Here is a 14838-nt window from a genome sequence, read left to right as displayed (position 1 = left end):
AGCCCCGGGACCGGCCCGGGACCGCCCTGCACTGCCCCGGCACCGCCCCGGGACCGGCCCGGGACCGCCCTGCACTGCCCCGGCCCCGCCCCGCATCGCCCCGGGACCGGCTCAGGACCGCCCTGCACTGCCCCGGCACCGCCCCGCATCGCCCCGGGACCGGCCCGGGACCGCCCTGCACTGCCCCGGCACCGCCCCGGGACCGGCCCGGGACCGCCCTGCACTGCCCCGGCACCGCCCCGCATCGCCCCGGGACCGGCCCGGGACCGCCCTGCACTGCCCCGGCACCGCCCCGCATCGCCCCGGGACCGGCCCAGCACCGCCCCACACTGCCCCGGTACCGCCCCGGCACCGCTCCGCATCGCTCCGGGACCGCTCCAGAACCGCCCCGCATCGCTTCGTCAACGCCCTGTGACCGCCCTCATCGCCCAAGGACCGAGCCAGGAACGCCCTGCATCTCTTTGGGACCGCCCTGTGACCGCCTGCCTGGCCCCGGGACCGCTCCGCATCGCTTCGGGACCTGACCCGGCGCCGATCCGCACCGCCCCGGGACAGCCCCGCACCGCCAGAAGCGCAACGAGCCGGGCCCGGCAGCCTCAGTTCAGAGCCCCGGAATGCCCGCGCTGGAAACCCGGGCTATTCGCACTGGAGCTTCGGAACCAGCCCCAGTACAGAATTTCATGCCTAAAACCAGCCCAAATTCAGCTCCCCGGCGTGCCTGGAGCAGCTCCAACTCAGCGTGCCGGGGTACCCCCGAACTGCAGCCCTGGGGGTGCCCAAATTAGCCTTAGTTCAGCAGCCCGGGGGCCCAACCAAAGGGAGATCCTCCGGGAGCCACTGTCAAAGCCCACCCTACCCTCCACCCCAGCACCCAACCAGATCCCACATGCTCAGCCCCAACACCCCTCTCCCCTTGGAGAGGGGATTCACCAAACCAGGGCCACCCCCGGGAAAAAAGGGTTTCTGGGGGGAGAAATGGAGGTTTGGGCAGAAGTCCTGCTTGCAGGAAGGAGAAGAGAGATGGCCTGGGCACCATTTTGAGATGGGAAGGCGAGTTCTGGCGTGCCATGGGATTAATTAGGGGTCCCCTGGCTCTTTTCAGCCACAGGAGCTGTGACAGTGGCAGAAGGGGAAAGGCCCGGGTGCTGGGATGGGAGTGCACCCCATGGCACCCGCCAGGGGCTGGTAGCCACCACTATCACAAACAGGGGCGGGTCTCAGCCTCCTCCCATTCCACTTCAAACGAGCAGCCCCAAGGCTGGGTGAGACAGTGGGGCTGGGCCACCCTCTGCGGTGATAGAGCAGTGACAGAGCAGTGACACAGCAGTGACAGCAGTGTGGCCCTTCCCAGGACACTGCCTTGCACCTGCCCCCCAGAACAAGGGCAGCCAAGGGGGATGGGACCCAGGGGAGGGTGCATGCCAGGGTCAGTGTCCAGTGCAAATGGGATGCAGGAGGGGTGCTCCCCAGGGACAGAGAACCGTGGGCAGGCTCCAGGTCAGGGTGACCCCCAAAGCTGGTACTGGTGCAGCAAATAGGAGGTGACACCCTTGCCTCCTGCCACCCTCCACCTCCCCATTCCAGACCAAGAGATGGGAGCCAGCACTGCGCCTTTACACACTCGCTTTATTGACCCCTTTGTACAAAACTGCTTTTCCCACTTTATTTTACAAACCCACCACCTGCCCTTGGGGAGGGCAGGGGGGGGCAGAGGGGACCCCACAACCAGGGAGCACCTGGCTACCGCTCACCCACCCCATCTCACCTGCCCTGGGGCCTGGGGGGGCGGCGGCAGTGGGAGTGAGCCCTGGCAGGGTAAACACTTCCCCTGAGCTGTGGGGAGCTTGGGGATGGGAGGGGATGGGATGGGGGGGCTTGGGCCCCAAAACTCGGCATCAAATCCCGCTGCCTCTAACGCATCCTGCCTCGGTCCCTGTCCTGCCTTGGAGGAATAATAAATAGGCTCAGTGAGTAGGTAAGTTGGGTACTACATATAGGGCTACATTTTGATATATCCTCACTAGATAAGGGGGGGCGAGGGGTGCCCGGCTCCTCGCGTGCCCCCAGTGCCCTGCGCCAGGCCTAAGTGCTCGGGAACCGGGGCTGGGGCTGCCCAGCTGGCGCAGGGTGGGGGCTACAGGAGGGACCCGGGGGGTGATGGGTTGAGGGGCTCTGGGACAGGGAGAAGGGCCCGAGGGGCAGCCCAGCCCCCCAGTGGGGGGAGGGAGATCGGGTGGCTCAGCCACCCTCTGCCCGGGCTCCCACCGCTCGCGGTGCCAGCACCCAGCGCAGACCCACGGTGTCCCCTTTGGTCACCACACCTGGCCAAGCTCCACGGATGCCCCGAGAGGGCCACGCTGTTCTCACGGAGCCACAGAGTCCCCCTGTCCCATCCCTCCAGCTCAGAGCCCCCAGCGCCGGGTGCCGGGGTCCCCTGGGTGTCCTGGCGCCCGGGTCCGTGCGCAGCCCTGCTGAGCCCGGCTGCCCGGGCTGTCGGCCGGGCCCTACAAGTACGTGTCCTCGCTCTCCCGGGAGCTCAGGCTCTCCTTGGACTGGTGGTGGGGGGAGGCCTGGGGCTGCAGCAGCTCCCGGGTGGTACCGGGCGCGCCGTTGCCCTCGGCCCCGGGCCCGTTGGCAGGACTGGCCGGGCCCTTCTCCCGGCTCTTCTCCTTGCTCTTGCGGGCCTTGGGCACGGGGGCGGGCCCGGGGGAGACGAAGATGGAGGGGACGGACTCGAGTGCCTTGCGCGGCGCAGGCTCCGCCTCGCTGATGGCCTTGGCGCCGTGCAGGCGCGGGGGCGACTTGCACTGCAGCTCCCCGTGCGTCTCCCGCCACTTCTTCAGCTGGATCAGGTGCTCCCGCTCGATCTGACGCTCCGTCACCGGCAGCTCGATGACCTGTGGGGACACTTGTGCCATCAGCGACAGTGCCAGCAGGGCTGGTGTGGGATCCCCTCAGGGCAGAGGCAAACGCTAACAAAGCTTTTTGGGGGCTGCTCCCCTTGCTCCGCCCACCTGGGGACAGCCCAGTCTGGCAGCACTGGCCAGCACGGCCCCCCGACCATCCCCAGCACCTCACCTCCTGCACCAGGAAGGCTTCCTGCATGATTTTGGGGCTGAGGGCCCTCAGCCTCTCCATGGTCTCATACTGGCCCTGGCAGGATTTGAGCTTGTCCGAGGAGCCCAGGGTGTGTTTGAGCAGCACCAGGCCCACCCGGAAGATGATCTTCACTCCTGCAAGAGATGTGAGGCAGTGAGTACCAGGCAGAACAGGGTGCTGCTGTCACCATATCCCTCAAATGCTGTGGGGCAGCAGATCCCAGGCCCACTAACAGTCAGGACATGCAAGAGGGTGAATTTGGGATATACATGCCTCCTAAAGCCCAGAAAGACAGCCTATCTCCACCCCAGGCATGTGGCTGCCCCAATCCTGCCCTGCTACAGGTCCCATGGCTGTGGGGAGCAGAAGGAGGATGGTGGGAGCTCCTACCTTCACAGAAGAACATGTCCCAGACACGCAGGACGGAGCTCCAGGGCAGCGTGCGGGAGAAGGCGCACATGAACCACTCCGTCATGTACAGGATGGGGTCGATCTTCTGCTTGCTCAGGTGCTTGTAGGCCACAGGTGAGACCTTGTGCAGCAGTGAGAAGAGGATCTGTCCATCCAGCTGGATGGCTTCCTGCAGGGACAGGGACCAGCATCCCAGTGAATACCCCAGCTCTGTAATCACCCCCAATGCCTGGCCCTGGTAGGGGCAGCCAACCCTCAACACCTGGTATGAGAGCAGAGCTGTGTCCCATGGATGCTACACTGAGAACCCCATCCCAGACTGTGGAATGTTTCTGGGAGCCACAGCACAACATGGAGACTGTGGGAATACCCAGCACCTCCCCAGACAACTTCTCTTCCCGGGGTGAGGGGCTGGACAAGTTTTTGACCTGGATGTGCAGAATCACAGAATGGTTTGGGTTGGAAGGGACCTTAAAACTCATCTCATTCCACTCCACTGCCATGTGGCACCTTCCATAATCCCAGCTTGCTCCAAGCCCTGTCCAACCTGGCCTGGAACACTTCCAGGGAACTAGGGTGCCACAACTGCCCTGGGCACCCTGTGCCAGGGTCTCCCCATCCTCCCAGGGAACAATTCCTTCCCAATATCCCATCCAGCCCTGCCCTCTGGCAGTAGGAAGCCATTCCCTGTGTCCTGTCCCTCCATCCCTTATCCCCATTCCCTCTCCAGCTGTCCTGGGGCACCTTTAGGCCACGAAAGGGACTCTGAGGTCTCCCTGAGCCTTCTCTTCTCCAGGTGAACATCCTTAGCTCTCCTAGCCTGGCTCCAGAGCAGAGGGGCTCCAGCCCTCAGAGCAGCTCCATGGTTTCCTCTGGACTTGCTCCAGAAGCTCCAGGTCCTACCTGTGCTGGGCCCCAGGGCTGGAGGCAGCTCTGCAGTAAGGTCTCAGCTGGGCAGGGTAGAGGGGCAGAATCCTCCCCTCCCCTCATGCCCAGAATGGGGGTTCAGCCCAGGATATACGGCCAGGGCATGGCCAACCCTGATCAACCAGCATCTTCAAGCCCTCCTTCCCAGGGCTGATCTTGATCCCTTCACCCCAGTCTGCATTGATCCTGGGCACAGCACCTTGCAGGTCCCTGCCACTGCTGAAAGCACCACGAGCCCTTTACTCACCAGTTTCTCGCTGTAGTAGCCAGGGAGGTACTTCTCACAGATCTGCACCAGGCACCAGAATGCTTGCTGCAAGGCAAGGGACAGCAGGTGAGCACCCAGAGGACATCCCTGCGGTCCCCTCTCTGCTCCCAGGGACCAGAGGAGAGGGTGGGAAGCAGCACTGGGGCACTCTGGGCTGCCCTGAGCCAGGCATCTCCCCCAGCAGCACCCCCCGAGGCTCCAGGAGGTGCAGCTGTGCCAGGGGGGCCCGTACCTCGGCCGGCATGTGCATGAGCAGGACGGCGGCGATGGGCGCCTGGGCCTGGCAGTATCCCTCCTCCGGCCGGTACAGCGTGTAGGCCTTCAGCACCCGGAACAGGTCCTGCTGCCTGCAGGGACACGCCACGCACTGCTGGCCACGCTGCACCCAGCTGGCCCTGCAGCCCTCCTCCAGCACACCAGGCACCAGCCTGCCTCAGTCCCCAGCTGGGATCCCTTTTCCACACAAACCCACAACAGCTCTGGGAAGCTCTGCCCAATGAGTACAGATCCTGCCTGGGTCTGGGAGTTGAGGCATGGAGACAACCATCTAGCCCAGAGAGAGTCACGGGGCACAGATGCTCCCCAACATCTTGGGAGCAGCATTGTTCTGATGAAATGGAGGCTGCAGGCTGCCACCTCCTCTCTCTGCTCTCCTGTCATGGCAATTCCCACCCCACTGGGTGTCAGAGCTGGTCTGAGCCACCCTGTATTTAGTCAGTGGATGCTTTGTGGTTGTGGGAGTATAGGGAATGTTGGAGGAATGGTGACGTGAGTGTGGCTCCATGAGCTGGGATAGACAGTGCCCACCCCATCCATAGCTGCTGAGGGCTGCACACACAGTAGCTCCACATACCCATGGCCTCCACGTGAGACAAACATCTCATGGAAGGGGAACTGCCGATGGAGATCCCGCTCGATCACATCCAGCCACTTTGGATCTCCTGTGAGGAGGTCCAGTTCCTGGGGAGGGGAAGACTGTGATGAGCAACACCCTTGATATCCCCCCAAGGTGTCTGAGATCCCAACATACATCCATGCCTGAGCAGGAGCAGAAGCCACCCCAGCACTGCCCCCTCCCTGGTGGTGCAGGAGGGTCCCCAGCAGGACTCACATCAAACTTGCCCATGTTCTGCTCCAGCTTGACCTTGCTCCCAGAGAGGTACTGCCAGGCACGGCCCCGCAGCGAGGGCGGGATCCCCTTCTGGCACCGCAGCCGGATCTGCGGGAGAGACACAGAGCACTGGGAAACACAGAGACTCCTGGGCCAAGGTGGAGCCAGGCCAGCACCACGGCCACAGGCTGCTCCCCTGCTGCATCCCAAACAAGGAGAAGTGTCCCTGAGCCCCTGGGAAGCAGGGATGCCAGCTGGAATGACAGTCAAGGCTGCACCAGAAGCACAGGGGAGCTGCCAGAGGCCCAGCAGAGGCTTGGTGGCTTGCAAACAGCTCCAAACAAGCCTGGCACTGCCTCAAAGCCAGATCCTGCTGGGAGCTGGAAAAGCAAACATTGGAGCCAAGGTGAGGAGCGGGTGGCCCTGTCCACATGGGAAGCACTGAGGACACAGGGGAGGCTCCCAGCTCCCAGTCCAGCCCCCTACTCCCCTGTGGGGCTATGGAAAGCAGGGATGGGCACCCTAACAGTTGTCTCAGCCCTCACACCTGCTCATCCTGGGCAGGAGGGCAGGTCTGGTCCTATCTCCACGCATGGCCAGATCCTGAGGCCCCTGGGGCCTGCTCCATGCCCAGACTTTCTTGTGCTCCTGGTTTCCTTGGCACTGGACACTAGCCAGGACCAAAGTCCAGGCGAGGCAGTTGGTGCCTGCTCTGTGTGGGGAGCTGAGCCAGCTTAGCCCTGGTGCTGCCTGCACCAGCAGGGACTAAAACAGAGCCCCAGCATCCCACTCTAACTCCTCACACAGCAGCAGCTGCTGTCACAGAATGACAGAATGGTTTGGGTGGGCAGGGACATTAAAGACCATCTCATTCCATGGGCAGGAACACCTTTCACTATCCCAGGCTGCTCTAAGCCCTGTCCAACCTGGCCTTGGACATTCCAGGGATCCAGGGGCAGCCACAGCTGCTCTGGGCACCCTCTGCCAGGGCCTGCCCACCCTGCCAGGGAACAATTCCTTCCCAATATCCCATCCAGCCCTGCCCTCTGGCAGTGGGAGCCATTCCCTGTGTCCTGTCCCTCCATCCCTTGTCCCCAGTCCCTCTCCAGCTCTCCTGGAGCCCCTTCAGACCCTGGCAGGGGCTCTGAGCTCTCCCTGGATCCTTCTCCTCTCCAGGTGAGCACCCCCAGCTCTCCCCAGCCTGGCTCCAGAGCAGAGGGGCTCCAGCCCTCAGAACATCTCAGTGGCCTCCTCTGGACTTGCTCCAGCAGCTCCATATCCTTATGTGTCCTTCTCCCCACAGTCTTTAGCCAGGGCATACAGTGAGGTGGGCCCCACAAGTCTGGTGTTTTCAGCACAGTCACCCTCCACAACACCCTGCAAAACCCCAGCACAGCCTCCACGCCTCATGTCCCTGCTCGGGTGGCACATGCCAGCTGTGCCAGGACTCTGAGAGCAGTGGCCAAAAGCTCCCAAATTGTCCCCTGGCCTGTCCTGCCTGACCAGGGCTGTGTTTCCCTGTTTGCTGGAGCAACTGGGGAGCAGATGGTTGTTTCCAAGCACAGTACCATCACTCCCCAGGGGGTTTGCTGCTCCCTTACTGGTTGTTTACACGGGCAGGTCCCTTTGTGCTGGCAGGAAACACAGTGAACGATGCCCAGGGCTGCTGTGGGCAGCTCCATGGCTGCTGACAGCTCCCATTTCCAGGCAGCTCCCCTTCCTGCCCACTGAGCTGCCAGGAAGGAAACCACCTCACTGGGTTTTGGTTCAGCAGCCCCTCCAGCTGGCCGGGCCAGCACTCCAGGGCAAGCAGCTCATCATCTTGGTCCCACACGGGGTCCTGCCATCAACCCCACGATCCCACTGTGATCTCCCAGGGGCTGGGAGCATGTCTGGGCTGAGGGATGTTGAAAGCAAGGTGAAGTCAGAGTGCTGTCCACGCCAGGAGAGCAGTGGGAACTGCCCACCCACAGCTCTGCCCTCCTTCCAGCACGCAGTGCTGGCAGTGCTGAGCACCATGAAGGATGTGGGGTCAGGCTCTGCTGGGATGGGGGCCAGGCAGGGAGCGGTGCAGGTGTGAGCAAGCCTGACAGGAGCCGGCCCAGGGATCCCTGGGCTGCCTGCCAACCCTGGTGAGGCAGCCAGAAAAGTACTGGGGTTTTTCAGAGGCTCAGGGAGCTCCCCCAGAGCAGCAGGGACTTGCACCAAGCAGGCTCCTGCCAGACCAAGGATAGTTGACAGCATCCAAGGCCAGGCCTGGCAGCCTTCCCTGAGCAGCCCAGGGATCCAGGCACAGAGCAGCATTCCGGAGCAGCCTCTCCAAAGCTCCAGGCATGGAATTTTGCTGCAGGACAGACTATACAGCACATCAGCCCCACCGAGACTCTCAGAGGCTCGACCCAAGCACAAGTGAGCTGCAGTGCCAGGCCCAGGGCTGCTGGGGCACTCACCCCATCCCAGAGGGCACCTGTGGCACACGGCCGGAGAGTGGTGGAAACTGTCTGTGGAACAAAGCACCCGCCTGCTGCAGCCCAGAAAACTCTCCCAAACCCTTTAAGAGCAGCCAAGAAACAGATGAGGGATTCCGGTGTCATTCACCAGGCAATGAGTAGGGACACTGGGCACACTGAGGGGTGCCAGGAGACTCTGCCAGCATGAAGAGGAGGAGAAGGCCCTTTGGCCACTCTCTGGCACTGCTGTCCCATGCCAGCAGTCTCACTACTCCCAGCAGACACACAGCAGCAACCCTGGACATGCTGCATCCAAGTTCCCACCTCATCTGCAAGCTCAGGGGATCAGGGAGCACTGCAAACCAAGCCACGGAGCCAGCACACCAAGAGTCTCCCAGGGACCCCAGTTGGCAGACCAGTGTCACGCGCATCAGGCTCAAACATTTCCTACACGGAGCTTTTTTTGGTCTGCAAGATGCTCAGAACAGAAGTTTCCATGAGCAAACAATTCCCATGGCTGCCTGCAGGCAGCCAGAGAAGCCCTAGGAAGGCTCCAGCCTGGCAGGGAAGAGTTGGAGGCAGAAGTGAGCTGGCTCAGAACCACTCAGCCCCCCCAGGCTCCAGTTTCCAAAGGGAATGAATAGCCCATTCAAGCCAACAGCATCATCCAGAAGCATACAAATACCTGTCTGCAGGGAACCAGTGACACCAGGCTGCCCCAAAGGGACACTGCTATGCCTGGCTGTCCCTTGCTGCCACCTCCCAGAGTGGACACAGCTGTCACTTACCTTCTTGTGTTTCTTGGCCATCCACTTGTCCCAGTTGTTGAGCATATCCAGCCACTTGGACTCCCGCTGCCGGAGCACCTCCAAGGGCACCTCCTCCAGCCTGCAGGACCAGGAGGGAGAGGCCGGTCAGTGGGTGCCTGGCCCTCCATAAGGTGCTGAGCCCGTGGCCTCCCGAGCACCCTGGGTGCCCCCACACCCAGGTGGCTGCACCCCTCAAAGCACAGGGCTCAGGACACGCTCGGCAGAGCCGCTGTTTCGGCAGCTGCCGGAAGCGCTCGCCACCCGTGAGTGAAGTCACTGCACCAGCAGAGCAGCTCAGAGCTCTCGGGAGCAGCCTGCACTGCACACACCACGTGCCACAGCATCCCCAGAGACCACCAGGAAGGTGAGGGATGAGCAAGACCTGGTCCCTGTGGCAGGGGCCAGCTGCACACGGAGAGAGCTGGGGCCATAAGCATCGTGTCATCTGCACAGCTCCAGCCACGCTGTGCTCCCAGCGCCTGGCGCTGCTCCAGGCCCGGCGCAGAGCCCGGACCAGGGTCCCTTAGGAGGGAGGGGAGTGTTTTCCAGAAACGGCTCAGCCTAGGCAGGGAATCCGATTTAACCCTGCTGAAGCAGGGGGGATGCTGCTGCAACGCTGAGGCACCACAGCCTCCAACCCCCCCATGGCACCGCATCTGCGCAAAAATGGGTGACAGGGAGCTTAGGCAGGCCCAGACAGGGACACCCAAGGAGAGCAGACACTCCTTCCAGCCATCAGTGAAGACTCGATGCCTTCCCAGGCTCTGCTCCACACTGTCCTGTGGCCATGCCAGTCTCAGGAAGAGTCGGATCCTTCCTGAGGACCCGAGGACAGTGGCCTGGTGCTGAGCATCCTGCAGCACCCAGCCCCACTACAGGACATGCAGGCCCTGCTCCTCTCCCCACATTCCGAGCCGGAAAGCGAGCGGCACGCCGAGTCCAGGGCCGCATCCAGCTGGCAGCGCTGCCCTGCGCCCTGCCCAGCCCTTCCCCGCCGAGTCCCACCCACCGCAGCGGGTGGGACGGGGCGAGCGCGATTGTTCCGAGAGCAAACCCGCTCCCAAAGGATCTGCTTTGCTTGGCTCCCCACCCTCCCCGGCACGGCCAGGCATAGCCGGCAGCTCCACAGCCCGGCACAGGGATGGAGGCAGCGCTGGCCTCCAGCCGGGGCTCCGAGAGGCGTGGGAAGCTCGGGAGCGCGGGACGCTGGATACAGGAGCTGGCTGTGGGCCTGCTGGAGCTCTGCCAGCACAGACTGGAAGCTGTTCCCAGCTGATGGCTGCTTGGCAGCGGGCAGGGAGCGAGGACCGGCTGCATTTCATATGGCCCAGGCGGGAGGGTGGGGGCACTCCGGGCAGGGAAGTGATGGGATGCTCTGTGCCAGGAATGTGCTCCTCTGCATCCACACTGTGGCTGACATCCCCACAGCTCGGCCCTTGGCGCTGCCCTCAGACCCTCCATGGATTCTGGGACACCCTGTTTGCCCTTCCTGTGCTTCCCCTCCCAGCAGGGCAATCCCAACTCTGCCAGCCACAGCAGGAGGTCATGCATTCCTCTTCATCCCCTGCTCGACACTCAGTGAGCCAATAAAGCCCTGGAGCAGGGCAGGATTGGGCCCCAGCACATCTGTGGGGTGCTTCAAGAGGCTCAGTCCCCAGTGACTGCAGCCACCACACTGTCAGCACCCTTGGGAGCAGCCACTGCCTCCAGCATCATGACCTTCATCCAGAGTTGCTGCTGCCTGCTGCAAGGACAGGGACATCCACCCCAGGGACAGCCACAGCAATGACAGCCAGGGCAAGTGTCCCCTGAATGTGGTGTGTGGCCCGGACAGGGTGCAGCACCACAGGAAGGAGAGGTCACACCACTCCCACAGTGCTGAGGGACAAGGTTTATAAGACGGAGTGATGCACCTTGCCCAGCAACAACATTCCAACCTAAAGCACCTTTTCACCCCATAGACTCACCCAGTAACACCCTCAGGGTATGGAGGGTGAGCACTCTGCTCCTCATAGACAGGGAAACTGAGGCACAGCTGGCACCAGAGCACTCAGTTGGACAAAACCCAGGGAGCTTGCTCCAGGCGATGTCCCAGCAGGAGAGGAGCTGGCTGCCACACACTGTCCCCACTGTCATCCCGACTTTCTCTGGGCGTTGCTGTGAAAGCAGGGCCAGGAAGGCAAACACCAAACACGCTGCCGAACCAGCTCGACGGCAACAGCACATTCCTGGGTGTCAGCACCGCCCTGGGGCCCAGCGCCTCGGGCTAGCCTCACTTCCTCCGAGGGTTTCCTCCGCGGAGCTGAGCGGGGTGACCACCGCGCCTCTGCCAGCACTACCAACACGGGACCCTTGGAGGGACACCACGGCCTGGCCTCCTTGGCTTGAGAGAGGCCAAAAGTCCACTGGAATCAGTGCCTGGAGCTGACCAGACACTGACCTGGGTGTGCTGGCAGCTTCTGGATCCCAAATGGGGTGGACACCCTTCTCAGCCAATCCCCCTCTTCAGAGGGAGATCTAACATCTGGAACAGCTTTTGGGGCTCTGTAAGAGCCATCACAACATCATGGAATGGTTTGGGGTGGAAGAGACCTTAAAGCCCATCCAGTGCCACCCCTGCCATGGGCAGGGACACCTCCCACTGTCCCAGGCTGCTCCAAGCTCTGTCCAGCCTAGGCTTGGACACTGCCAGGGATCCAGGGGCAGCCACAGCTGCTCTGGGCACCCTGTGCCAGGGGCTCAGCACCCTCACGGGGAACGATTTCCAGTATTCCATCTAACGATTCCCCAGTATTCCATCTAACCCTGTGCTCTGACAGAAGGAAACCAATCCTCCTTATCCTGTCCCTCCATTCCTTGTCCACAGTCAGGAGCCCAGCTTCCCTTGCAGCGCCTTTAGGCAATGGAAGGGGCTCTAAGCTCTGCTCGGAGCCTTCTCCTCTCCAGGCTGAACAGCCGCAGCTCTCCCAGCCTTACTCCCTTGTTCACATCCCGGCCGCTGCGGCCTCAGCCACGGGCACGAACGATGCTTGACAGCGGTGCCGGGCGGCCCCGCGCCCAGCCCGGGGGCGGCGGGGACAATCCCCCCGGGCGGGGAGAGCCGCGGCCGGCCCGGCCCAGCCCCAGGCCCGGCCCTGCGGGGGCCGAGCGGCCGGAGCAGACTGCGCCGGGCCTGGGGCGGCTCCTCTGCTCCTCGATGCCCCACTGCCCCCGCTCGGCCCCTCACGGCCACAGCCCCGGCCCCCCCTCAAGGCCCCAACTCACGTCCCCTCAGCGCCGCGGCTGCCCACGATGAAGCCGAACTTATCGACGCGCCGCTCCTCGGGGCCGCCGCCGTTGATTTCGGAGTCGGAGCCGAGCGAACTAAGCTCATCGCCGCCAGGGTCGGCGAGGCTCTCGCGGGTGCCCGCCAGGCTGCGCCCGCCGGGCGAGCTGGGCCCGCCGCCCCCGCGGCTCTTGGCCATGGCGGCGCCTCAGCGGCGGCGCGGCCGCTCCGCCATGCCGGGACACGGCGGCGGCCCCGCCCCGCCCCGGCCACGCCCCCTCCCCGCACTGCCATTGGGCGGGAGCAGGGACTCGACCAATCAACAGCAAGGGTTGCGGAAAGGAGAGCCCGCCCCCAACGCTGATTGGTCAAGAGCACAGGGCGAGCTGTCCGTCAAGTGCCGGCGGATGGCGGTGAGGGGCGGGGCTCCGTGCGCCGGCAGTGGGGCAGCGCTGGGCTGGGAGGTACTGGGAGCAGTACGAAACATAATGGGATGGACTGGAACAGTATGAGACATAACGGGGCTGTATTGGGACCGTTCGAGACATAATGGGACGGACTGGGACCAGTACGGGCCATGTTATGCTGTACTGGGATCTGTATGAGGTACAAGAGAGCTGTACTGGGATGTGGATGAGATATAATAGGGCTATACTGGGACCAGTGTGAGATAAAATGGGCTATACTGGGACCAATATGGGCCATAGCAGAGCTGTACTGGGACCTGTATAAGGGGGCTGTAGTGAGACCAGACTGAACCACAGTGGGGCTGTGCTGGGCTGTACTGGTATTCCAGGAAGGCTGGACACTGGGACTGCAAGAGGCTTGTGCTGGGAAGCACTGGGGCATACACTGCAACGGGGCAGTGGTGGGATCTGTTTCCCTTTCAGAAGGGAAAGTCTCCCAGCCCTACAAATCCCACAGCCAGACCACTGCTGTGTCACCACAAAGTCCCAATCCACAGCACTCCAGACAGGTAAAACCAGCCCAGCTCTCCCAAAAATAACACACCAAAGCATCTGTAGGAGACTGGGATGTGCTGGGACCTGTCCCAGGTAAAACCTTCTGGGGCAGGTCCACCCAACCTCCAGACACTTCTCCAGAGCCCAGAGCTCCATTTCCTCCCTCTTACAGCAGAGAAAAGGGGGAATTGGAAGGATCCCTTTCAAGGTGGTACCGTGCCAAAGGAAGAGGGAATGAGGCTCCTTAAAATCAGCAACTCAACCTACTTCCAGATTTTTCTGGCAGCTGGGTCCCAGCAGTCCTTGCCACTGAAGTGGAAGGCTCCGATGGCGCTTGTTTTGTACCAGATCTCCACACACAGAGTCTGTTGCAGTATTCATCCCTCGGATTTAGATGGAAACAGGCTGGCAAGGCTCCATGCAAGTGATTTCCAGGGGGAAGTTTTCTTGCTGGAGTGCTGGTAAAGGGGTTTGAAAGTGTTACTGAGGGAAGAGAGGGAACAGCTCCCACCGGGAAGCTCTGTGGGCACAGCGGGAGGAGGAACACAGGGTGACCTTCAGCACAGCTGGGCCCAGCCCCGGATACAAACACAACTTCTCCATTTCAGACTCTCTTGGCAGTTTTTTTTTTTTCTATCCGCTCTGGAAAACCCCACTCACTGGCTGTTTTCTCCAGGACTGTACCTATTGTCTGGTTTTGGAGAGCAAAGGGAAGTGACTATCCCGCCTTCCTGCAGGGCAGGAGCACCCTGCATCCACCATCCAGCCATTCCTGCAGCAGGGAGGGGAGCAGGCTGTGACAGGGACACGTGGGGACCTGTCAGAGACAACAGCTGGACACTGTGGCCAAGGAACACTGGCCACCTGGGCTGGGCCAGTGCCAGCCACCTTCCCCACAGCTACAGGGCTTCCTCCAGATCCCAGGGGAGCACACCAGAGGCAGGAGGATCTGGCTCTTCCCTCCTGCTTCATCCCTCTCTCCTCTCCTAAGCACAGAGTAAGGTAAACAGGATGTTCCTGCACTGCCTGCCCATGAGTAAAAATATATATATAATAATAAATCTATGGCTTTGGGTTACCCAAAAAACAAGGTACCCAAACCCCAGACACCTGCCTCTTCCTGGGCACCTAATTCCATGGATTACCTTTACTGTGTTGTGTTTCTATCAAACCTGACTTGAAGGCCCAGGAATCATCTGTTTTCCAGACCCAGATGCTCTCTAGGAACATGACATTCCAGCTATAGGATATAATTGTTAAATCACATTTTCCAACAAAATTCTTGCTAAGTTCAAAGTATTTTCCCCCCGCCTCACACACAGACATAAGCATTCCTTTAGGAATGACTGAGGAACACCAGGGAAATTTCAACAAGCCCCTTTTCTTGCAGCTTTTCTCAGAAAATAAGAGGATTTCCTATTGTAAACTGCTTAATTACAAATCCTGATGTATTTCCCCATCTGAGTGCTCCAAAACCAGGCACATCTCCATTTAAAACCCCAAATCCAAGGAAGGAGAGCTGCATGTTTATTAGAA

General features: G+C 61.6%; 1 protein-coding gene across 1 annotated transcript; it reads right to left on the bottom strand.

Annotated features, from left to right (window-relative positions):
* Positions 1 to 1606: 1606 nt before the first annotated feature.
* Positions 1607 to 12619, bottom strand: TBC1D10A (TBC1 domain family member 10A). Its single transcript, XM_079322829.1, has 9 exons — positions 12340 to 12619; positions 9055 to 9154; positions 5817 to 5924; positions 5559 to 5665; positions 4938 to 5052; positions 4685 to 4750; positions 3490 to 3679; positions 3079 to 3233; positions 1607 to 2897 (listed from the first exon to the last, which is right to left on the bottom strand). The coding sequence occupies exons 1-9, from the start codon at positions 12537 to 12539 to the stop codon at positions 2505 to 2507; spliced, it is 1434 nt and encodes a 477-aa protein (XP_079178955.1). The 5' UTR covers positions 12540 to 12619; the 3' UTR covers positions 1607 to 2504.
* Positions 12620 to 14838: the final 2219 nt, after the last annotated feature.

Source organism: Erithacus rubecula (genome assembly GCF_903797595.1).
Source record: "Erithacus rubecula genome assembly, chromosome: 19".
Classification (NCBI taxonomy): domain Eukaryota; kingdom Metazoa; phylum Chordata; class Aves; order Passeriformes; family Muscicapidae; genus Erithacus; species Erithacus rubecula.
Note: the sequence above shows the minus strand (reverse complement) of the source record. Positions and strands in the feature narration are given on the sequence as shown.

Excerpts from the sequence above, each read along its gene's own strand:
- TBC1D10A (XM_079322829.1), bottom strand. The coding sequence starts at position 12,539 with ATGGCCAAGAGCCGCGGGGGCGGCGGGCCCAGCTCGCCCGGCGGGCGC. Across the intron at positions 5,053-5,558 it reads GTCTCACGTGGAGGCCATGG|GCAGCAGGACCTGTTCCGGG; the intron begins GTATGTGGAGCT and ends GTGTCCCTGCAG. Across the intron at positions 3,234-3,489 it reads GGACATGTTCTTCTGTGAAG|GAGTGAAGATCATCTTCCGG; the intron begins GTAGGAGCTCCC and ends CATCTCTTGCAG.